At 33.9% G+C, this 25,458-nt stretch overlaps 1 protein-coding gene and 1 non-coding gene across 3 annotated transcripts in view; one reads left to right on the top strand and one right to left on the bottom strand.

Annotated features, from left to right (window-relative positions):
* Positions 1-25,458, top strand: part of SGCZ (sarcoglycan zeta) — a 480,578-nt gene that overhangs the window by 233,289 nt on the left and 221,831 nt on the right. For both annotated transcript variants that reach the window (XM_073018632.1, XM_037983832.2), the window contains exon 2: positions 18,440-18,541. In XM_073018632.1, the coding sequence (XP_072874733.1) occupies positions 18,440-18,541 (102 nt within the window). The remainder of the gene's footprint in view (positions 1-18,439; positions 18,542-25,458) is intronic.
* Positions 23,001-23,062, bottom strand: LOC119618960 (U7 small nuclear RNA). The gene has a single exon (XR_005235303.1). It is a non-coding gene; the product is annotated as a U7 small nuclear RNA (small nuclear RNA).

Below are 25,458 nucleotides of genomic sequence, written 5' to 3'. Positions count from 1 at the left end.
GCAGAGTCTCAAAGAGATATTTGTACATCCTGTTCATAGCAAAATTATTCACAATATTCAAATGAAAGTTGCAACTCAAGTGTTCATTGACAGATAAAGTGTGGTATATACAGATAGTAGAGTATTATTTAACAGCAAAAAGGAAGTAAGTTCTGGCACATGCTACAACGTAGATGAATTTTGAAGACACAGTTAAATAAGTCATATACAAAAGGACAAATGTTGTATGATTACACTTGTTTGTGGCCCCTAGAGCAGTCCACATAAATAGAAGGTAGAATAGCAGTTAACAGGGGCTGGGGGAAAGGGGATTCGGGAGTTGTTGTTTAATGGGTATAAAGTCTTAGTTGGGGTTAATGAAAATTTCTTAAGATGGAGAGTGATGATGGTTATCCAGCAATGTGAATGTACGTAATGCCACCGAACCATACACTTAAAAATTATTTAAATGGTTAATTTTATTTTATGTATATTTTACCACAATAAAAAAGCATGTTACTTCCAAAAATAATTGCTTTTGCACTTTATTATATATCAGAGATTTTCTAGCTATTATCAGTGGATGCATTAGTCTGCTATAAGCTACTGTGTCATAGGTTCTCTAGTTACTTTTGAATATTCTATACACTCATTTTTTCAACCTCAGTGAATGTTTATCAGGTACTTACAAGTACTCGTGCTTGTACATAAAGGTCATTTTGATAAATTCTAGAGATAAAAAGACAAGGAAGACATTATCTCTTCCCTTATTAAAATAAGACCACAGGGATAGAATATCCAGTAAACCAGTGAACTGTAATGGGTTGCAATAAATACATGAATAAAAGAAAAATAGGCTGTTATAGAAGCAAAGAAGATAGAATAGGACACATTAAGGGAATACTTGTAAAACAATAAAACTGTTGCTGTAATTGGATCATAACTAACCAGAGTATGGTTTAGACTGTGCAAAGCATTTTTGGTCACATTTTCCTCGGATGCTGACAAAATGGGCTTTATAAAAGTATAAGAGTGTTAGCAACATGAGAAAAAATCTTAATTGGATATGTTAATGACAATAAGAACATTTAGAAAAATGATATGATATCCTAGGCTGCAGGTGAAAGGAAAAAACAGAATTAAAACAATAGCAGTGAAGATAAAAGGGGAATAGAATTGACCGTATCTGCAGCAGATTTTACTTTATTTTTAACTTCAGGTGTAGAAGATCGAGGTCATTCTATTTGTCAGTTGATGTAACGGTGTCCTTGTTGTATCATTTGTTCCTTGAATGTTCCTCTCTTATTCTTTACTATTAATTTTTAATTCATTCTTTCTTTTTTTATATTTTCATTCTATTTATATTATTAGCATCTGCTCTCTCTTTATATTATTCTATTCTTTTTAATAATTACTTCATTCCTGTGTATTTTTACTAATATACTCATCAATTTTATGTATACATTTTAAATTTACATATATTGTTCTAGTTCTTTCTTATCTCGTATATACTTCTGTTTTTAAGTTCCATCCTTTTGGCTAGATCTATTCCTTTGCTTCACATAGCTACATGGTACCCATGGTGTTCATGTGTTATGCTTCATTCATCAAGTTTTTCAGTAATAGATGCTTACGTTTTATTCAAGTACCAACATCCTAACATGCCTGCACACAAATAAACCATGTAAGCCTATTCTCAAACATATTCATAGGATATGGCAACTGATTGATTGTGTGGAATACAAAGAAAACATTGATGATGACTCTGAATTTTGTACTGAAAGCTTGGAAGAGGATGAATAGTGAGGTCATTACCTGCAATCACTTCTCCTAATAACCCAGTAAACATCATACTTTGTGTCCTAAGAGTTTTCTTAATGTTTCTATATTTAAACATTTAGAGAACAACCATTCTCAGTAGTCGTTTTCAAAACTTGGTTTAACATTCACATAGAGAAGAGATGTTCTTTCTCTGGTTTTTAGGCAGGTATAAACCAAATTAGAACTGCATTATTTGTCTGGACTTGAGCGATTGTACACAATTACCATTGTTTACAAATACTTTAAGGAAGTCTATGATAATTGAATTACTACAGAGGAAAGTTTGCCGTAGAAGTAAAGTGCTTTCCTAGCACTGATTGTTCTTTAATAGCACACTCTGGAGAGAAAACAAACATAATACGTTATAGCTGTCAACATGAATATTCTTTTATACTGATTTTCTTCCCACTTGGCAGAAATATTAATGTACTCTTTTTTGTAACATAGATTAAAGTTCACTCTCATTTTTGAGCAACAGCCTTCCCTTTGCCTTAACAATGTCTATGCATTTGTCCAGGCTGAAGCCAGGAGGACCAATGACTGTGCAGAAATGTGGCTTAAATGGCAGACATCTTTTTCTTACCTGCTCCTCAAAACATGAAAACTCTTGTCAAAAGAAGGCACTTTCGTACACATTTGTAGCATCAATACTTGAATTTTCAAATTGGCAATTTAAAACCTTATAAAATTTATTGTAAAGGCAAAAAGAAGCCTATTTGTTCACTCTATTTCATAAGAAAGTTTTCAAAAAGAAACACTAAATAATGTATGAGGAATAAAGTAGATGCATATTTTAATGAGTTTCAATTTAATTTTTAAAAAGTATTATGCATTTTATTGCATTTCAATAAAAACATTTCTCAATAAACAAGAGAATAGCACTCCATCAGAGAGCAGGATGGAGCAGAGAGAAATCAAGCTGTGACAGAGCAATTGCAACCTCTACTAAGCACCACCCACCCCTACACAGGATATCGGGAGCTAGAATGGCTCTTGAAAATTGTCCAAAGGTGAGATGGGATAGCTGGGTCTATATACTCTCACATTTTTCAACAGTTACATAAGCCACCCAGGTGGGTGTCTACCTTTGGAAAGATGGCTTTATTCTGCTGACAATGAGTTTTCTATTGTTGGTTCTCCTAACAGTTGGGGCAAATCCTTCATTGAAATGAGATAGGTGACCCATCTTGAGGCATGACCCAGCTCATCCTTGCTTAGGAGTCCGAGCCTTTCTCAGGCTAAGATGACTGCACTTCCATTTACTGTCGAAATTTGCTAAGAAGGTCAATAGGTTCTGGGTCCCAAAACTGATGAAACTTGGGCAAGGAATCTTGACTTCTTTATTGGAGTAACTGCCTTAAGTCTCCTGTGCATCCATCCTTGATATCTTGCATGCTACAAATTAAACAGGATCTTTGTTGATGAAACATTTTCTTGGCCTCCATGGACACTAAGAGTTATTAAGCATCTCCTCACAACCTTCTGTGTGTTACACTGACCTGGGCCCTCATTGCCATAATTGTGTTCATCTGGCTTCTGGCTATCCCTTGATCTCTATTGTGTCAATATTCTGTCATCTCCATTGCTAAAAGTGAGCCCTGTTTTATAACCATCTTTTCTCTTGTCAGCTCTGACCCATGCAGGGGAGGGACCACTAGACTTCTTGGTGATTCTTGTATCATTCTCACCCACAAGTTTTAATGGCCTTGATAATTGATATGTCCTCTGTGTTTTTTCATAGGTCATACTTATTTGGTAGGTTTTCCAACTGTACCCAGCGTGTTCATTTCACTATATCTACTTTTCTGAGACTTTCATTCCCTCTTCCACCATCTGCCATAGCAGTTCTGGTATTTTAACCTGACTTAACTGGGTCCTCACTTTTCCCATACTTCCAGGAGTCATTCTAGTAACAAGTTTGAATTGTCTCCTATAGTCCTTTCCAGCAGTAAAATTCTGTATCCCGGGAGAGTACTCGAAATCTAATCTTATGTTCTGACCACCTGATGAAGCACCCTCAGAAAATAATCTCACCCCTACTCTCCCTCCTCCTGCTGAGACCTGCTGATTGGGTCTTGCCACTCCTTCTAAATAGTTAATAGTCCCTTCCACCTTCTCAGGACCAACTCATACACAGTGTTGTATTGCAACTAAGCCCTTGTTTTATAGATAGTGGCCGGGAGAGCACGTGAATAAAGATAGATATGGAAGGGGGACAATTGCAGACTTTTGTGTGAAAGGCTTCTGCATGTCTTCCATCAATCAGAGGGGGAGTTCCAACCATTTATTGGGAGGGGTGGCCTACTTCTAAAGGTGTAGACATTTTAGGGAACTGTGGAGATACCTGAAAGGGCTTACAGAGACTACTCACTCATAGTCCTCCCAGTAATTGGGACAATAGGTCCTTCCTTTAATGGCTATATGTACAGCACATCCCTGTGTGCACCTGAAACAATGCCAGAATAATGGCAAGTAGAACAATTGAAAGCAAGTGTATTGGATGTATCCATTATGAGGATTATAAATGAAGAGTCCAGGATGAGATACATATTTCCATTAAATAGAGATGAAAGTAATTCTTTGAGGTAAGGAGCACAAAAGAAGAAACAGTTCGAGTTGAGAGATCATTACTTTTTTTGAGACATGCTTGGTTAGGGGTACCTGTGAAACCCAGCAAACAGTAGGCAGTAAGCAGCTGAATGCCTTTGTTTCATGTTCAAAAGATAAATCTGGGTTTTAAAAATCTGGTTGTAAATCACAATGAGATATCATCTCACACCAGCCAGAATGGCCATGATTAAAAAGTCAAAACATAACAGATGTTAGCAAATTTGCAAAGAAAAGAGAATGCTTATACGTTGTTGATGGAAGCGTGAATTAGTTCTATCATTGTGGAAAGTGGTGAGGCAATTTCTCAAAGAGCTAAAAACAGGACTATCATTAGATCTAGAAATTCCATTACTGGGTATATACCCAGTCAAAGAAATATAATCATTCTATCATAAAGACACATACACGTGTATGTTCATTGCAGCACTATTCACAATATCAAAGGCATTGAATCCACCTAAATGCCCATCCATAGTAGGCTGAATGCCCATCAGTTGTAGACTGAATTAAAAAATCTGGCACCTATACACTATGGAATACTATGTAACCAATAAAAAATAAGAATGATGTCATGTCCTTTGCCCGAACATGGATGGAACTAGAGGCCATTATCCTTAGCAAGCTAACATAAATGCAGAAAACCAAATACTACAGGTTCTCACTTATAAGTGGGAGCTAAATTATGGGAACACATGGACACATAGGGGGAAACAACAGACACTGGGGTCTACTAGAGGACGGAAGGTGGGAGGAGGGAGAAGATCAGAGTAAATGACTACTGGAAACTAGGATTAGTACCTGTTGAGGAGATAATCTGTACAATTAACCCCTATGACATGAGTTTATATAACCTGCAGATATATTCCTGAACCTAAATTTTTTTAAAAAAAACAATATGGTTGTAAAAATAAATTTTGGAATTAACAATGAGTGAAGAGATGTTGTACCTGCCTGCAGTAAGCTTATAACCTGATGCAGGTGTAATCACAAGCTAACACACAAAGAAACAGAGACTGGCACAAGCTCTGGTAAGGCTGTTGAAGGAAATGTGTATGGCGCTGTGATTCGAAAGTTCTGAGATTGCATGGAAGATATCTTCAGCAAGATTTGTCTGCATTTCTATACAAAGGATGAGACAGAGATAATTATGAAGGAGGAAAAGGATTGGAGAGAGGCAGTAATATATGCCATGCCCCTGTGGCAGGAGCTTGATTTAGCTAGAAGAATGTTAGCCATGGTTGTGGATGAGATCACCAAGAAGGCATGTGAATATGTAGGTCAGTGAATCTGTTAGAATGGATCCAAGTATTCTCATACGAGACAGGAAGTATTTTAGGAAAAAAGAGAGGGGAGGGAGATAATTGTGATATCATGAAACTGATGGACATATTGGAAAAATCCAGGGAAGTACAGTCAAGCACCTGAGCCTCAGGAACAAGAACCAGGGACATGTTTGCCAACAGGAATGAGTCTCCTTTATCCTTCTCTGCCCTATTTTAAACTAGATTTATTCTCTCTCACTGCAAATTGGCTTTCTCTATATAATTGGAAATGTGGTCACAGTTAGCTCCCCCTTTTACATCCAAAGAATCAGAATGGCCACTATTAAAAACTCAAAAAAATTACAGATGTTGGTGAGGACACAGAGACAAATAGAGAATGCTTATACACTGTTGGTGGGAACGTAAGTTCATTCAATCCCCAGGGGTAAACAATATGGAAATTTCTCAAAGAAATAGAAATCAAGCCAGCAATTCTATTACTGAATGTCTACTCAAAGGAAAATAAATTATTCTGTGAAAAAGACAACTACACTCATACGTTTATCTTAGTCCTATTTACAGTAGCAAAGTAATGGAATCAAACTAAGTGTCCATCAGCAGTGAACTGAATAAAAAAATGTGGTACATATATACCAGGAATACTACACAGCCATAAAAAGGAATGAAATTGTCCTTTGCAGCAACATGGATGCAGCCAGAGGCTATTTTCCTAAGTAAATTAATGCAGGAAAATCAAGTACCACAGATTTTTACTTTGGGAGCTAAACAATGGGTACACATGAACATAAAGATGGAAACAGTAGATGCTGTGTAGTGGATTACGGAGAGAGACAGGGATGAGGGCTTAAAAAACTACATATTGGGCACTATGTACACTATTTGGATGATGGGCTTACTAAAAGCACAAACTCCAGCATCACTTAATATACCCATGCAACAAACCTGCGTGTGTACCCCTTGACTCTAAATTTCTTTTTAAAAATGGAAAAAATAGGGTTTGTTTAATTGATTATTTTTTATCACTGTTTTCCTTAATTCAAAACATTCTAGTTAAATATCTGATTGATTTTACTTGGGTTTGGTTAGTGACTCTTGGTTGAATTATCTGTCAGAATGATATTAAGAAATGGCAGATTCTGTGGGAACCACATTGAGGGAAGGGAGTTGGACAAGGCCGGAGACAGCAGTTACCACAAGAAGGATTGCATTACAGGCTGATGTCTGTCTGTGACAGCCGATAAAACAAGTAAAACTTAGAAAGTATGCCATGTGGAAGTATAATAAGGTATAATGGATATTTTTAAAAAGTTAAATATTTTCCAAATGAGTGGCTACCATTATCTGGAATGAAATTAACCACATTAAAGAAGAGATGCAAAACTACATATTTTAGGGGAAAAAAAGTCCATCCTTGGAATTCAAGGGTGACATAGAAATCAACAGTACCCTTCAAGGAAGCTTATAGAGTCTTTTAAAATTGAGAGATGACCCATTGCATTTCTACATGAAAGGTTCTCCTTGATGTTTAGAAGGATCTTCAGACTTTAAAACCCCAAGGGACTTCTTTAAGAGGCTAAATGTTATAGTTTTATAAACTCAATAAAGCACACGCTAAATCACCATGGAGATTAGGAGATTCGTGAACCATTAAGCAACCCAACGTCAGAAAACTCTTCTCAATCGTATTGCTGCCTAATCCCAGAGAGTCATCTTGCTCATCTGTGTCTTCATGAGCTTTCTGTCCTTTCTCTATTGACATTTACCTAATAGTTCCTCAGTCCCAGCTCAGAAGGATATCTATAATTTTAAGATCAACAGCTTAATCTTACCTAGTCCAGTTCTTCCACTCACCTCTTCTAAATACACAGTCACAAATACATAGAGGCACACACAACTTACTTCTGTATAATGAATGTATTACAAAAGAGTATATATGAAGAAGTAAAAAAGTGAACTTTTTATTTCCAGAAAACACATTTAGATTCCTTTAAAACAGTCTATGGGTGCACAAATAACAATAGTTTGTTCAGATGGCTTTGTTTTCATGGAGGATTTATAAGCATTCCAGAGTAGAGTTTTGTCATATCAGAACTCTATTTTCAGAATACCACAATGCAAATTTGAGCCAAATAAGAAATTTGTGCTGGTAAATGAATCAGGGAAACAAACAAAAAAGCACAAATAAATTAAGAAGTTATACAAATTAACTCAGAAATATCTAAACTAATAATGAAGATTATTAGGGAAGCTATATTGGGATTACATAATACAATAAATGTAACACATTTTCTATACCTATAGTACCTGCCTTGGCTAAGAGTGAGAGGACTGGACTTGTGTTCTGGATGAGTAGATAACTAGGTGCGCAAAACTAACAACCTAATTTGTTTTCTGTGTTCAAGGAGGAAAAAATGTGAATTTTACAGCATTGTTGTGATGTGTCATAGGCTCTATATCTGCTGAAGTGCTGTGTGAACTAAGCTGTTATCAATACGTTTAGTGCCATAGTTAGGGTGGAAATGAAAGATGTTGTCTTATGAGTCTAGAAGAAATTGTTAGAAAAGACTTTACTCTGAGGAGTGCTTTGGTAGGCTTACCATACCCCAAAGTCTTATCCTTAAATAAAGGGTCCAGACATGTGATTTTGTTCAAGGAAAGAGGTGATTCTCCTTTTAGGAAATAAATTATAGTAACAGACAAATATGTGCAAAAAACAGAGGTGTATTCAGGATTATTTCCCTTTCTCATTTTTTACTGAAAATAGGAAGTGACACCCATAAAGCAGATCCCATTTTTAGCCATGTTCAGTGTTTAAAACTAGCTGGGAAGCCACATTAGAGCACAATTGACACTTTACATGGGCTCTCTAAACATCTGTGGAGACAGGTGTCCATAACTCTTTAATAACCTATTTTTGAGACTCCATGCTAAAAAATATACCTCCATTTTAAATGATCTTTCTTCAGAGTTGGTAAAATATGAGTAATTCATCCCTGTATTTCCCTGGTGTATCTGAAGCATTTCCCTGGTATATTTAAAGGGACATTAGTTCACCTACTCTAAAAGGTGGGTTATGTGACTGGAGGACCCATTGACTAAAATGTTAGGAGACCTCTGTATTAGACAAAGTGTATTTCTCTACTCCAAACTCATCTGAATGTTAATATGCTAATGTGTATTATGAACATCTGAGTAGGAATGTATCATGCAATGGTTTTCTAAATTTATTTGAAAAAGTAACCTTTTTTTTTTTTTTTTTTTTTTTTTTTTACCAGGTCCATTAATTCTGTTATTCTATTAAGCACAGTTGGGAAAGACAAGCATGCTAATAGTGAACCTTCAGGCTTTATTGCCTTGTTAAAAGATTAACATATGGAAGTCCCTCAGCCACCCACTTACAGATGGCAATTTTTAGGGTACAAAACATTATTATTAATCCATTACTTATTTTCCTTAAGTTAAATGCCTGAGGCTTTTTGCAGTTGTCTCCATTTACCATCAAGAAACGTGATTTGTTTATAATAGCACACTTGGCTTTTTGATATAGTATTGTTTTATAGCAAGTCTCTCCCACAACCACTGATTTGGTTTCCAGCAGGTAACCTTAACCTTCAGTTAAAGTGGATGTTGTTTCTATGCACATTGAATTCTGTATCATGTAACTAATATTAGACTGAGTTCTACCAGTTGATTTTTACTGACAGTTATTCCAATTGCCTGTAGAGAAATATTTTTTTTAAATATGGAATTTTATATATATATATATATATATATATATATATATGTGTTCCAAGTGTTCCTACTGGATTGAATAGCTATGGTCTGTTCTCCATTTTTGTATGTGAACATTACGTATATAATATTTAATATATAATGCATAACATAACATAATATTTAATATATAATATATAATACAATATGTAATATATATGTATATATACATATACACACACATATAATATATACACATACCTATATATGTGAACATTATATACACACATTATATATATGCATATAAGTATATTCTATATATCTACATGTTCTATTCTCTATTGCAAACTAAATTTTATAATTTAAATATAATTAAATGTTATAGTATTACCATTTATATATCAAATTACTGAATACTCTGGGTGGTTCCTTATTTGCAGTCTCATTGGATTTATTTATTTATTTATATAAGGCTATTCAAGTACAGTAGTGAGAAGGGGGAAAGAGTAGAACAAGCATTTCGATCTGTAACGGACTGTGAGCAATCAGTTGAGATAACTCACTGCCTTCAGACCAGCCTCACTGGATTTACTGAGTGCATCCATTTTTACTCCATCACAGGTCACTATGATCCTATCCACTTTGTCAAATTAACATATGTTTACTTTTAATTTTGCATCCTGCATTTTTTGTTAAGCAATTATATATGTTCTGTGAGGCTAGTGATATGTGGATAATTAAAATAAAAATATATATTTGGGTAATAGTTAGAATAAGAATATTTATAAGAGAAATATGCATTTATATTTATTCATAAATATATGTATTGCACAAATGCATTATATGTATATCCATAAATATGAATACATATTTCCCAGATACTTATTTCCTATATTATCAGTGGAGAAAATTTTAGAAAATAAATGATATTTTATTTTATCATGCTTTTAAAAAATTCTTTGCATATCTAAAGGAACATCAATGCACTTAAGACAAACAAAATACGATATTTACTATTATATTTATATGCGAATATGTTAAAAACTTTCTTTTATAACCCTGACAATTGAAGATACGTAAATTATGAAATTTGAACAACTATTGGCAAAGAATAAAGGTGATAAATCATGTTCAGGATGGTGAAAGTTATATTATTAACAGCAATCTGTAAAAGTGTTTCCATACAAGTTGAATTAGAGGTCAGATCACTAGGTTTGTCAATGGTTACCACTGTAGAGTTTATTTCCTAATAATATGCAAGGATACAGGGAGGCCAATTAAAACGAAAATAAAAGACAGGAGGCTTACAACAAACAACATAGTAAAACATACATATAAAGCAGGCTGTCAACTTAGGTTTCATTTGTTTTTTCTTTTATGCTTGGGGAAAAACAGCTCACTATAAAGTATTTAAAAACGCAGCATAAACCACATGCTTTGCTTTGGCATGTTAAAGAGAACCTCCTCTTCTTAATTTATAAGTTGAATTTTTTTTTTTTTTTTTTTTACTGATTTAACATGGATTTAAACATTAATAGCAAAAAGAAGTTTAAATATGGTTTTTAATTTCATTGAAACAATTTAATATTTCCACTCTATGTATTCCTTTTATTTTAATGAAAATATTTAATTCTTAATGTCTTACAAATATTTGTCATACCAAGCTCCAAGTTTTCTTGAAACTGCATCTTTTAAGATTATTTCCTCATACAAATTTAAATATAGAATAAATAATCTCTTTAGATATTCAAAATAATAAAAACATATGTATCTACCTTCCCTCCTGTTGAATTTCTTTCAAAATATGCAATACTAGTAATTTGAAAGAGGACTTTTGGTTTCATCCAGAAAAAAATATCTAAAATGTATATTTGCTTTCCTTGCAGGTGGTGGTGTTCTTTAATTTTGTTTGAAAAGTTTTTTTAGTGATAAATCATTCATCAGATTTTCTGTATTTTTAATCAATACATCTATTTTAAAATATTTTCTTAATTTCATGCCAAAATGCTCAGCACTCTGGCTATTACATTTCTCTGTTAAGCAGTATCTTGAATCTTTGGAGTAGAAAATATTTAAGTAACCTCTAATTTCTGGTAACTGAATGTCATTAATAACTTTGAGGAGGGAGTGAATTACCATCACATCATTGCAAAGTTCTGGTTATGGATTTTAAGTTTAAAATGTCATTTTAAATTTAAATTTCAATTTAAACAGTCATTTGAAATTTAAATTTAAATATTCTTAATATTATTTTTGTTGACCTTCAAACCTACAATTTATTTTTCAGTCAGTCTCTGATAAGAAGTTCCAATAAGTATTTCTCTACAAAGAATCCTCTTTTGTCAAAAAAGTCAAATGAAAATTATGATAAAGTTTACTTTCAGTTTTTAAAGAAAAATTCTGTAAATTTTAGTAATTGTGATCTTTACAAGGGTATTAATTTAGTTTTCGAATTTTTTGTTATTTAAGTAAAGAGGTAAATTCTGTTAAATTCAACAATCAACATTTTACTAACCACATACTTTATATCTACTATTGGAAGGATTATGTAAGATGAATGAATGAACATGAAGATAATTAAGATTGAACATACACTTTTAAAGTAGAGATAAAAATGTATACACGGTTAACTAAAATTGGAATCAGAATATGATACATTTTATAAGAAATACTAATATAGCATTTTGTAAATATAGAGTAGACAGCAAAGTTATTTCTGACTAGGATATTAACCATGGTATTGTTTGGACAGGCAGTTCTTTGGATTATGGGTAAAAGCCTTAAAAGGAAATTGGAGTGAAGATTATCTCAAGCAGCTAGAATGCACGGATCAGGAAATCTAGATGGCAAAACGTGGAGCTGTTCTGAAAATAAATAAATAAATAAATAAGTAACTGCTGGCAGTACAGTTTAGTGGAAGAGTGGAAGTATAAGTTGAGTGATGAACAAAAAGCAAAAACAGACAAAAACAAAAACAAAAACAAAAAACAAAAAACAACGACTCCAACAAACACCTAAAAACAAACAGACTTGGAGGGGACGCTTAGCAAATTTAAAAATTTATTCTAAAGAAGAAGTTGGGGCACAGTGGAAGAGTCTGTTTTATAATATTTCCCCTAAACATGAATGTGATCATCACAGTGGATTATTTAGAAAGCACATTAAATATTCAAAATGGAGGACACAAATCTATATTCAGAGGCTAAGGTGACACTATGGGCTTTTGAGCAAGAATAATACTAAAATAATGAAATAACAATGTAAACAGTGGTTAGGTGACAATCTCCAAGCTGGAGATAAAGTGATCTTGAACTGTCATAGTGTCGTTGGAATTGAAAAAGAAGAAATAAAAATAAGAGAAGTTGATATTTTTTAAATGTGTTGATTACACACTAAATCTACTTTCTAAAATACTGATTTTCAATAACACACAAGTAAAGGGAATAATTATTAAAAGTATACCAGGTCCAATGCTAATTCATTTACATAGTGCCTTATTAAATTAATACAACATCCCTGTGGCAAATACTGTTATTTGTCTGATGTTTATAAAATACACATTTAGGTTTAGATAAACAACATGTCAAAGTCAACAGTTAGTAAATAGAAAAGTCAAATTTCATATTCCAAATGTCGGATTTCGTATCCCCTTCCAAAATGACACTATATTGTCTGTGAAAAATAGGTAAATCACATGTGCCCTAGTCAGTTTTTGCTACTGTAAAAAAATACCCAAAACTGGGTAATTTAGAAAAAAAAAACACACACACACACAGAAAATGTTTTCTTACAGTTTTGGAGGCTGGGAAGTCCAAGATCAAGGCACTAGCAGGTTCTGTTGTCTGATGAAGGCTGCTGTTTGCTTCCAAGTTGGCACATTGTTGCTGCATCCTTCAGAGGGAAGGAATGCTCTGTGTTCTACCTGGGGGAAGGCGGAAGAGCAAGAGGTTGAAACACTGCGTGAAGCCTCATTTACCTCTTTTATAAGGGCCTTAGTTCCATTCACAAGGGAGGAGCCCTCCTGGCTTAATCACCTCTAAAAGGCTCCACCTCTTAACACTGTCACATTGGCCCTTAAGTTTCAACACCTAAATTTTAGGGGGCACACATTTGAACCATAGCAATGTGTGAGATTACAGGATGATGCCCAAAAGTATCATAACTGTAATGATGATGAAATTTGATGTAGATTATACTGAAGTTCCAAGATAATTTCTCTGAAAATAACATGAATTTTTATAATATATAAGACAAAAACTAAAAATTTAAGTAAAATGTTAATAATAGTTGAAACTGTTGAGTAGTTTGACATAAATTAGGCACTATTTTAAGCTTTCTACATCCTCATGTAATCTTTATCATAGACACATAACTTATGTTATCATTGCATTTACAGATGATAAAATTAAGACACACAGTGATTAGTTAAGTGGTTGATACTTAACGAAGTGCAGAAGTGGCAGAACCAAAACAAAGTCTAGGTCTAGTGCATTAGAGTCTGTTACCTTCTGGTAACAATGTCTTCCTGAACAGAAAATTAAATCATTTTCTGCCTTTCAGATATTGAAGGGATCAAGAAAATAATGAATCAGAAAACTGTAGTGACACTAAAAATAAATTTAATTTCTAATGCTGTTGCAGAAGGAAAACCAGATAATTTCATCAACTCGTAAATTGTTACCAGACTTAATGCCTGAGTATGAGGGTCAGGTTGATTACATATGGAGTATTTGTTATACAGCTTTATACATTTTATCATATCATCTGAATAATATGGAAAAACTTGAAAATTCATTTTTTTCATACAACACAGGAAAAATGAGAAACAAATAGACATAGTGAAGTGAGGTTAGGTTCACAACACAATATTATAAGAATAGTCCTTGTCCAACATGGTGAAACCCTGTCTGTACTAAAAGTACAAAATTTATCTGGGCATGGTGGTGCACACCTATAGTCCCAACTACTCAAGAGGCTAGGCAGGAGAATCGCTTGAATGTGGGAGGTGGAGGTTGCAGCAAGCCAAGATTGCGCTGCTGCACTCCAGCCTGGTGACAGAGCAAGACTCCTCAAAACAAACAAACACACACACAAAAACAGTCCTACATTTACAGAGGAGAATTGTTTTATCTAATTTAAATGAAATGTGATTGTATATCTGAAATCATATATTAAATAGAAAATATAAGAAGAAAACACATGAAGCTCAAGACTGAAAACTCCAAAATCAAAGACGGAAATAGCATAAGTAATAACACACCTAACTGTAGATGCCTGGTCCTCTTATTTCCAACCATCTCATCAGAATGTTTTTTAGTATTAATATTGACATGGGAATTACAATTGTGTTGGAACCTGTTTCCATTGCTCTGAGATAGTCTCCCAGTGAAATTACGTATTTCTATAACAACTCTACAGAGAGCACTTCAGAACATTTTCTTCCAGCAGGCATTTAAGAATATATATGGACAGTCACTGTGTGAAATTTAGTCCAGAAAATTCCACTTACACAAAATAGTGCTTTAAAGCCCCATGTCATGCTATAAGTTCTAATTGATATTCTTGGCTTCCTGAATACCAGATAATTCTCTATCTTCTTAAATCTGCCTCCACCCTTGCGGGTGTTCTATAAGTCTTATTATGCCTGAAAATACTCTCAACTTCAAGATCTCCAAATCCAAAATTATACTTTCTGATGATAAACCTGTCTTCATATTATAATTGCCATATTTCTTAACATCTATTGGCCTTCATCATTGGTTTATCACCATTTGCCATTCTTTGACTCTGCACTGTTTTGGTAACCCAACCCCACTTCTGACTTTCCTTGTCCTGAGTCAATGAGAAAAATAATGGTTAGTCATTTGAAAACATCTTTTTATTTATTTATTTATTTTTGCCACTTTAAGAATACCACATTTCCATGACTTTCTGTCATTGCTGTCTAGCAAATCCTCACTTTTGAGTTTTTCTCACTTTCATTTCTGTTTCTGTTCTTAGATAAGTACAATGCTGCAAAACCACACTTATTAGAGCCAGTAAGTGGGTGGTAATGTAATTGAATGTCTAAATCTGAACCACTTTTTATTTTTGAAAATGTAAGAGGATACTAAAAAACTGGTGTAAATCAGCCCTGTCTCAGAGAAACCAGGATAGATTATCATCCTAATATCGTCCTGAATATATAAAAGACAAATTTAGAAGAAAAAAACAACCCCATCAAAAAGTGGGCAAAGGATATGAACAGACATTTCTCAAAAGAAGACATGCATACAGCCAACAGACACGTGAAAAAATGCTCCTCATACTGGCCATCAGAGAAATGCAAATCAAAACCACAATGAGATACCATCTCACACCAGTTAGAATGGCATTTGTTAAAAAGTCAGCAAACAACAGGTGCTGAAGAGGATGTGGAGAAATAGGAACACTTTTACACGGTTTGGTGGGATTGTAAACTGGTTCAATCTTTGTAGAAATTAGTATGGCGATTCCTCAAGGATCTAGAACTAGAAATACCATTTGACCCAGCCATCCCATTACTGGGTATATACCCAAAGGATTATAAATCATGTTGCTATAAAGACACGTGCACAAGTATGTTTATTGCGGCACTATTCACAATAGCAAAGACTTGGAATCAACGCAAATGTCCATCAGAGACAGACTGGATTAAGAAAATGTGGCACATATACACCATGGAATACTATGCAGCCATAAAAAAGGATGAGTTAGGGTCCTTTGTAGAGACATGGATGCAGCTGGAAACCATCATTCTCAGCAAACTGTCGCAAGAACACAAAAGCAAACACTGCATGTTCTCACTCATAGGTGGGAATTGATCAATGAGATCACTTGGACATGGGAAGGGGAGCATTACACACTGGGGCCTATTATGGAGAGTGGGGAGCGGGGAGGGATGCCATTGAGAGTTATCCCTGATGTAAATGACGAGTTGATGGGTGCTGACGAGTTGATGGGTGCAGCACACCAACATCGCACAAGTGTACATATGTAATAAACCTGCACATTGTGCCCATGTACCCTAGAACTTGAAGTATAATTAAAGAAGTAAAATAGCAAAAATATATATATGTATATATATAAAAGATATTTTCCCAACTCATTGATATCATCCAAGAATTTATCCTCGGTTTTATATACATCTGTCCACGTTGGGCTTGCTTATCCATAATGATAGATTCAGGTATTTCTTGTCACATGCTCATCCCTTTCTTTTATTTTCTTTCTTTCTGGTTTTTTTTTTTTTTTTTGAGACAGAGTCTCACTCTGTTGCCCAGGCTGGAGTGCAGTGGCATGATCTTGGCTCACTACAAGCTCCACCTCCCGGGTTCATGCCATTCTCCTGCCTCAGCCTCCCAAGTAGCTGGGACTACAGGTGCCTGCCACCATGCCTGGCTAATTTTTTGTATTTTTAGTAGAGATGGGGTTTCACTGTGTTAGCTAGGATGGTCTTGATCTCCTGACCTCATGATCCGCTCACCTCAGCCTCCCAAAGTGCTGGGATTTTACAGGCGTGAGCCACCGTGCCCAGCCCACGTCCTCATCCCTTTCTATGGGTGTGCTGGTTGAGATATATATATGTATACATTAATACAGATTAGCATATATTATTGTATATGATTATGTATTGTCCTATAATTAAAATATGATTATATGTCATTGATTATATATGATTATATACATGATCAACTATATGTTATTATCAACTATATATGATTATATATGATCGATTATATATGATTATGATTATAATCGATTATATGATTTTATATACATAATTATATATATAACAAATTTTGTAATGAAGATATAATGTTAGAAAGTGAAAAGCTAAATTTACTTTGGAATTGAGCTTACAAATTTTACTATTTCAATTTTTAAAGTGACTATATTTTCTTATTCATGCTTAGTTGTAAAACCTTGGATTAATCTTAAAAATTCTTCCTTTCAGTGTCTCCACATAAAATTAGCCATCAAGTCTGTAAATTTTTCTTCCACCGTATTCCTCAAACTACTACCCAATTATGCGTTATTAATAATACTGTATCAGTTAGTCCTGAACAGTACTTCTGCCAGATTAATCTTCTTGAAGCCTGCCTCCAATCATTTCAAGCCATTGAACTATGTAAGAACGTTTATATAGTGTCTTCTTTTGGAATCTGACTGAAGTACATCCTCCTTAGCTTTGTATCTATGGCTTTCCTTTCCCTGGCCCCAAAATGTACTCTCCATTGCTTTCTCTGCCAATGTTCGAAAATAGAAATCTCATACATTAGTAAGATCAGATACTATGTTCATTTTGTTCCACCCTCCAGGGACCTTCCCTGTTGAAATTCCACATTCTTAATGACTATCGTAGTCAATCTCTTCCATGAGAAATGGTTTACTATCTTATCAGATATAAAACCTCCTTTCTTTAATTCCCAATAGCACTCTATTTAGTTATTTTATTCTGTCTCGTAAGCATTATTTGTGTACCTGTTTTATCCTTCTCATAAACTGCTATTTTCTAAAGGATCTGACAGGTTTGAACACTGGAACATCATGGTTACTAGTATCAGACAATCATTAATTACTGTTAAAATTATTGTACACATGTGACTGAATATTTTAGAGTTATTTGTATGACTAATGTAAAAATATTACTAGATTTCTCTGCAAACAAAGCTCTTTCCAGCGGTCAGGTAGCAAGCATCATTATACAAAATAAATAGTTGAACTGATTGATGCATGAAGAAAGTAAAGGCTTTACTCATGGGCAAATCCCAGTCCCTGGTAGAGCTGGAAGAAGACACAGTCCTTTAAATCCTCTTTTCCTGTTCATTTTAAATAGAGCCCTCTATATGCATGCAAAGTGCTGCAGTCATTAATTAAGCAGATTCAATCTCTCATTTTCCTTAAATCATCACTGATTTGAGCTCACTGTTTTCTCAATTTAGGCCTAAGAAAATTATGGCCAGATATTCATTCTCCAATTAACCTAAAAGTGAACTATATTTCATTGCTTGTAGGATGGTATGGGAAATCTGAGAGTCACCAAGAAGGGAATCCGACTTGAAGGTATATCTGAGTTTCTACTTCCATTGTATGTGAAAGAAATTCATTCTCGAAAGGTATGTGATACTGGCTTTGGTTTACTCTAAAAGATAATTTAGAGGTTATGTTTTAGCTTGAAATAGCAGGATAGAATCCCCTTATCGCTTCAGCATGTGTTTAGCTTCTTTAAGCTAAACACCTGTGTTTAGAAATCAAGTGATAAAATAATTGAAAATCAGTGGAGGTTAGTTTCAACCCGACAAATGTTAGAGAACCATTTTGAACTAACCTGCAGTGTTGCTTTTGCTGCTCTGTAAAATGTGCCTCTCTATTTTCACTGGAAATTAAAATATAAAGTTATAGTAAATCCAAAGGGGGCATTTGATATGTCTTGAATATTTTTTTCAAAAAGGCACTGATTTGAATTAATGATTTTAATCTCATCAGCTTTAATAGACATGCATTTTCTAAAAGAAATGACAAAGAATTTTAATGTAGAAATTAAATTTATTTCTGGATGTACATTATGCAAAACAAGTGAGAATATCCTTCAAATATGTGTGTGTTCACATGTGCTACCTGTGTTTTATCTCTTACAAGCATGCTAAAAATTAATATTGTAGCTTAGATTTTGTTCATTTTGGCTTATGTACATTGCCTCTCAGAAGGTAGTAAATATCTTGGATATATCAAAAACTTACTAGAATTTTTCCTATCTCCTATTACATATCCCCCTGAGCTATATGTATGTTTGTGGAAATAAGTTTATTAAGATAGAAATAATGGGAATTGTGTTATATAAAAGTTGGAAAAGGGTTATACTTATTTCATAAATATGAAAGTATTTTAGGCTAAAATAATGTTTTAATATTTTAATCAATGTAGAAGATTAGCAAATGGGTTGCATAGTGAGCCATAATTTGAATAATTTGTATCAAAGTTATTTTTCCTTAAATATCAAAATGAAAACAGAACAAAAGATTGGTTTTCATAAAACACTTAATTAGGATAACTTTATTAACTTCAAATTTCTTTTTTAGAATATGAAAACTGATACAACTTCTGATATACTGTATTGACTCTACTCTGGTACTAGAAATTTTATTTTGATACTAATTTACTTTCTGGGTATCGGTCAGACAGGTAACATAGTAGACAGATTTATGAATACCTGACCTTACATCATTAAATGTTAAAAAAAGTATTAAATTTAAAATAAAAGGTTTAGTTATTTTGCTTTATTTTGTTTTTATGAAAAGGAAAAACAAAAAGCATGGTTACATATGTTAGTGTCTTACTTTGATTGAAAGTCACCGTCTTTGACAGTTATTTACTGAGTTATTGTGTTCGGCACTATTAAATAATGTAGTATTTGAAGGAATTAAAACTTATACATGGAAATCAAGAAGCTGCTTAACATAGGAAGCAAGTGGGACTAAGCATAGGCCAAAACTTCTCTGAAAATGCCTCCTATTGATAAGTCCAGAGACAGGAGAAATGATTTATCTCTGAAGTCATTTAGGTTCATTTGTAGTGGCTACCTGGGGACAAAATTTAAATGATTGTGAAACCTTCTACGATCAGGCAGGTTGCAGAATTTATCTTCTCAGCCAGGACATTTCTGAGAGTATAATGACAGGTGTCAAATTAAGTTTCTCTTGAGAAACAGGAATATATGTGGATTCCACCTATGGACCACAGAGAATGGAGTCCACTAACATTATAGCATGAAAGTGTGAGGCAGGGCCACTTGCACTTCCTAATTTCCATCCCTGAGAAAGCTAACTCCATGTTCACAAGCATTTCCAAAACCTACTGTATTGACTGAAGAATATGTGCTCCCCTTCACATCCCAGCCCTGATGCTGGTCCTTTCTGTGTCTTCCTTCATTGTTGTCTCCCTGTAACTAGGAAGCATGGGAAAGGCAGGCACATTGGTAGCTAGGCAGGAAATCTGGTGCAAGAACAGAAGTAGGAGCGGAATCATACACTTCTTGGAAAATTCTCTGCATGTACACTTCAAAAATAAATATGTAAGAAATCTCCAGACTGCTTTCCACAGTGACTGAACTGCTTTATGAACCTAAAAGTTGGATAAATATTTAAAATAAAGAGGAAAATGTATTTTATAAGCGCCTCTCACATTATGATTCACTTGTCCATGAATGCCTTTTTACTTCTAGAAAGCCAGCCCCAATTTCTCTTAGCCTTAGTTTGCTCATCATTAAATAAGTTTAGTACAAACTTATCAAAGTACTTAACTCATAGGTTAAGGCAGAACACACACATTTCAGTAACGGAAGTAGAAATGAGATTTTTAATTTTAAAATTTCTGTTATACGTTTCAGTCTTTTCACACATTTTCATAGAGTCAACAATTTTATGATAAAATTCCAAAGTTCCTGTAGTTCTAAGGTAAGGAAATCTATTAGAAAATCTAAAAGGCACTTTGGAAGATTTGATGAAGCTGAGAGAAAAAAACCTGCTGGGTACAGAAATTTTGATTTCTGTGTGTGATTGTACATGTTTAGCCTCCACTAATGCCACCGTGTTGCTGTCTTTAAATTTAGCCAGTATTCTCCTCTGACATACAGAATTTTCTTAAAGTTAGTTTGCGGTCATGCAGGCATTTAGTCCTACACATGGGAAGATAATGAAGAGATTTCTATTGGACAGAAAATGAAGTTGCCCATAAATGCACATTGAGTCACCTAACCTAATCCACCATGGGCTGGACCAACTTTACAAGCTCCTCTCACCCTCTCCCCATCACTAAATATCTACAGATATTTAGATATCTAAGTTCTATTATTAGCCTTAGCAATTTATACCCTTTTTCATGCTTTTCAAAAATTAACCTTTTCTAAGTTGTCCAACAAAAATGTAAACAAAAAACATATCACATATCATAGAATATCCAGGAAACATCTTAGAATTGAATGTATTTTTCAAAATTAACATTATTCTCAGGGAAGATTACTATAGAACATTTATGAAGTTAAATATATAATACTATTCAGATAAGAACAATACAAAGCATGTGTAACTTGGGCTAGTTTATATAAATGGTAATGATTATAACATTCTGCATCTATTTTCAAGGTACTTGGTCCAACTTTAGGCCAAAACATTTGAAATAGCAGGAATTTAGGACACGTAATCTTCAAGCTTTTTAAAAAACGTAATTGAAGTATGTTTCCCAAGGTTACACGAGTCCAAGGTAGTCATATGGTCAAATTACATGCATTTAACTGCTTCTAACCAGCAAAATTTGCATCATGTAGTTCTTCAGAACCTCTTAGCTGAGATGAACTGAACAACCCTCTTGGATTGTTTGTTTCCTGTTCAAGGATTGTTAGTTGAGGTGGTATCTCAGCACTACCACTGATCCCAGCTTCCTACATGGCAGACTGGTAATGGTGACAGAGGATCTACTACCAGATAATTCAAATTCTAGTAACCCCACAGTTAAGCAAATAAGTCTTGAGTTCTCAGAACACCCGTTTTAGCAGAGGTGTGCAGAAGGCTCTGCTTTTCCCATCACGTCCATTTCACTGTGATGTTAACCCAGTTCTTGGTTCCACCCGTTTTGCACCTTGTGTGTTCAATTATTCTTTATAGAATTCAGACACAAAGCTATGGGGCTAGGCAAGCACAGCAAATGTCTTTTTACATGATTACATGACATGCTAATCTCCTCACCTCTTTCATTTAGGTATTGTGGCAAATCTCCTCTATTTAGATTTCTTTCTTTCATACAAGCTAATTCATATACATAGATATCTGAAGGCTTTGCTTTCCTAATCATTTTATTATCATGGTTATCATTATCATATTAGATTTGTAATGCAGATAAAGTTTATGCTTTTGGTAATCACTTTAGTCAAGTTTTAAAAAAACACAAACCATTCCAAAGTCTTTACACTCAGGAAAAATATATATATATACTGTTAACATTTCATGAACATATCACAACTATAAAATTATATATTTGCACAAATAAAAGAATAAATATAGATATGTGAAGGCTATTTGTAATTAATATATGTGATGTAATAGAAAAAAATAATAAATTAGAAAATGGCTGAACTTAAATATTTCTTTACCACGGAACTTTTTAAAGTAAAACTTGTCTTTATGATTAAGAATAAAGGATTATAAATACCATTAAGAAGCTGAATGCATTAGCTTCGTGTTTTAATTTCAGACAGCTTTTGTTAACTCCCTGCAGTGTAATCGGAGATGATTAGCTGCTCTCCAGTTTGTCCTCACTTCTCTTCGTTTCCAGTTTGTTGATAATTATATTACTTTAACTTTGTCACAATTCATAATATTTACATTCAGTTCTGCAACTTTAACTGCCTCGGGTCTTTGGTCTTGATTCTACATATAAATGGCTGCAGTTACACATCATCTCTAGTCTTCTTTATATTATGGATTTTCCATTTCTCAGTTCATTAGTCAAATCATTCCTTCCTTCCTTGTATTCTTAATTAGTTTTGTTTGCTAGTTTTGATTCGTTTTATTTACCTGCATGGGGGATTTTCCGGGAAAAGCCAGAAAATCTGCTAGGCGGATTCTAAAAGAACTGTAACAATGCTAGTTGGTTTTTTAATCCTTGAAATATTTCATGCTTCGGGTGTCTGACTGTTGCCTTTATTCTTTTCTGGGAGTGTTATTAATGGTTCATGCCTTTCTTGCCTCAGATTTGGGAACACACTTCTCTATTAAGTCCAAGCACTGAATGTTGCCATAAGAAATCCGAGGGCACCCTGGTATTTTTCTCCTTTTGATGACATGAATGTTCTGCTTGGATGCCTGCTATATTTTTGCCATTTCACTTTTTTCATTTCAGAGAAATTTTACCTATTTTGTCACTTAATAGCTTTTCAGTTTTGTGTGTTGGTTTCTTCTACTTCAGAGAAAGCAATAATTCTTATGTTAGGTCATCTTTGTTCCCCACAGCTATCATAATTTCATGAATAATTCTTAACTCTTTATATTTTTCCTCTAAATACAAGTAACTGTCATCTAGAGTTTTTCTACGATTCCATTCATTTGTTTTTTTCCAAATAAATTTTGCCCTCACACTCTCTAATTCATATATGTTTTGTATAATAGTGAATCTCAGAATTTTCCTTTGGTCTATAGTCTTCCTTTTATCTTATAATGATGTTTTACTGTCTATGAATTTGGTTTTATTAAAATTATATAATATTTAAGTTTAATGATTGAAGCACTTTTCTTACTTATTTTGATTATTCCTGATGAGTTACAGTTTGAGGTGGGGGGATACTGTCTAGCTCTTTTGTCTGTTTTGCTGGAGAGACTGTAGTTGGAAAGGGAAAGGCAGACTGTGACTGTTCTGTCTTTTCTGAGATTTTGAGGTGTTTCTAAATGATTTGTGACAACCAGACATGGATTTTAATTCCATGGTTCTTAGCTGCACTTTCTATCCTATAGAATACTTCCATGGTGTACACAGTGCTCAATACTTGGGAGATTTTTCTAGCACTCTCTATATACTATCTGCTTTTCCTCTATCCAGATTAGTTTATTTGGGCTTGACTTTCATGAATATGTTTCTAGAGATATGGGTTAGGGTAGGGTAGGGATTCATGGTCTACGGTGCTATGAAATAATCTTTTTTTTTTTTTTTTTGACTTTTGCTTTTTCTGTTTTATACCATAAACTTGTGTTATGAAATTGTTGGTTGTTTGAAAAAATTTAAAGAAGTCATTGTTAAAGAGTGAGGGAGATTTGTAAAAACCTTTCTGGAGTTTGATGTATTAGGTAGGATCCTTTCTTCCTCCATCTCTTTCTTTTCTTGCCCTTCTCCCTCTTCTTCCTGTTCCTCTCCTTTTCTCTTCCCTTCCTTCCTGCCCTTCCTCCTCCTTCTTTCTTTCTTTCTTTCTTTTGAAAAACCAATAGTCCCCAATACCATAATTGGAGTAGTCATATGTTTTATTACTAAATTGAAATACAACCTTTCTTATACAGTGCCTTCTCAAGCATACACAGATTTATTTCCAATAACTATGTGCTGTTCTATTGATATACTTGCAAGGAACCCAAAGTCTTTCCTAATTGGTAAAGTGAGTTCTTTGTTTTTGCTATTATTGAAATGCTTTTGCCTATTGTGCATTTTCTCTTCGAAATAAACTTAATAATCAGTTGTCAAGTTTCATAAAAATTTCTGTTGGGAAGTTAATTATGGTTATATTTAATTTTTAGAGAAGGACATCTTTGTCTTAGGTTGGTGCAAAAGCAATTGCAGTTTTTGCTATGATTTTTTATGGCAAAAATCACAGTTACTTTTGCACCAACCTGATAGTATTTAGTCTCCCTGTCTAGGAACATAGCTCTTTTCTCATTTGTTTCTAAACCTCTTTTGTGGTGTTCAGAAACATTTCTTAACAATCTTCTCCTTATAAGCATTGCATATTTCCTGTTAGTCATTTAGCGTTTTTATTGCCTAAGTTAATAGATTTTCAATTCAGTTTTGTCATAGACCCCTGTGCTTGTGTGGAAAAGCTATTATTTGGGGTGTTGGGGTGTTGTATATATAACCTGGCAATTTTCTTGAAATTTTATTATTTTTATTATATTTCAAAGTATTTCTTTGGCTCATCTGACAGATAATGATTTTTAGTAATAATAGCTAGCATTCAGCATACCACTACAGCTCTGGAGTCCAATAACTTGTTTCAAATCTTGGCACTTGTAACTTTAGTTAACCCCTGTTTGCCTTAGTTTTATCATCTGCAAGATGAAGTTCATAGTAGGGCCTAATATTTTAATGACTACACTGTTATAGTTATTAGATGAGATAAAAGCAGTATAACCCTACTGCAATGGCCAACTCAAGGAATATTATTTTTAATTATTTTTATTCCTAGCCAAACATTGCACTAAATATTTTACATGTGTTAGCTCATTTAATCCTCACTATGTGATGAGCATTATTGTCAAGGAGAGTATGATTTGAATGTAGA

This window comes from Chlorocebus sabaeus, chromosome 8, assembly GCF_047675955.1.
Source record: "Chlorocebus sabaeus isolate Y175 chromosome 8, mChlSab1.0.hap1, whole genome shotgun sequence".
NCBI lineage: Eukaryota > Metazoa > Chordata > Mammalia > Primates > Cercopithecidae > Chlorocebus > Chlorocebus sabaeus.
This window is presented reverse-complemented; position numbering and strand designations above follow the sequence as displayed.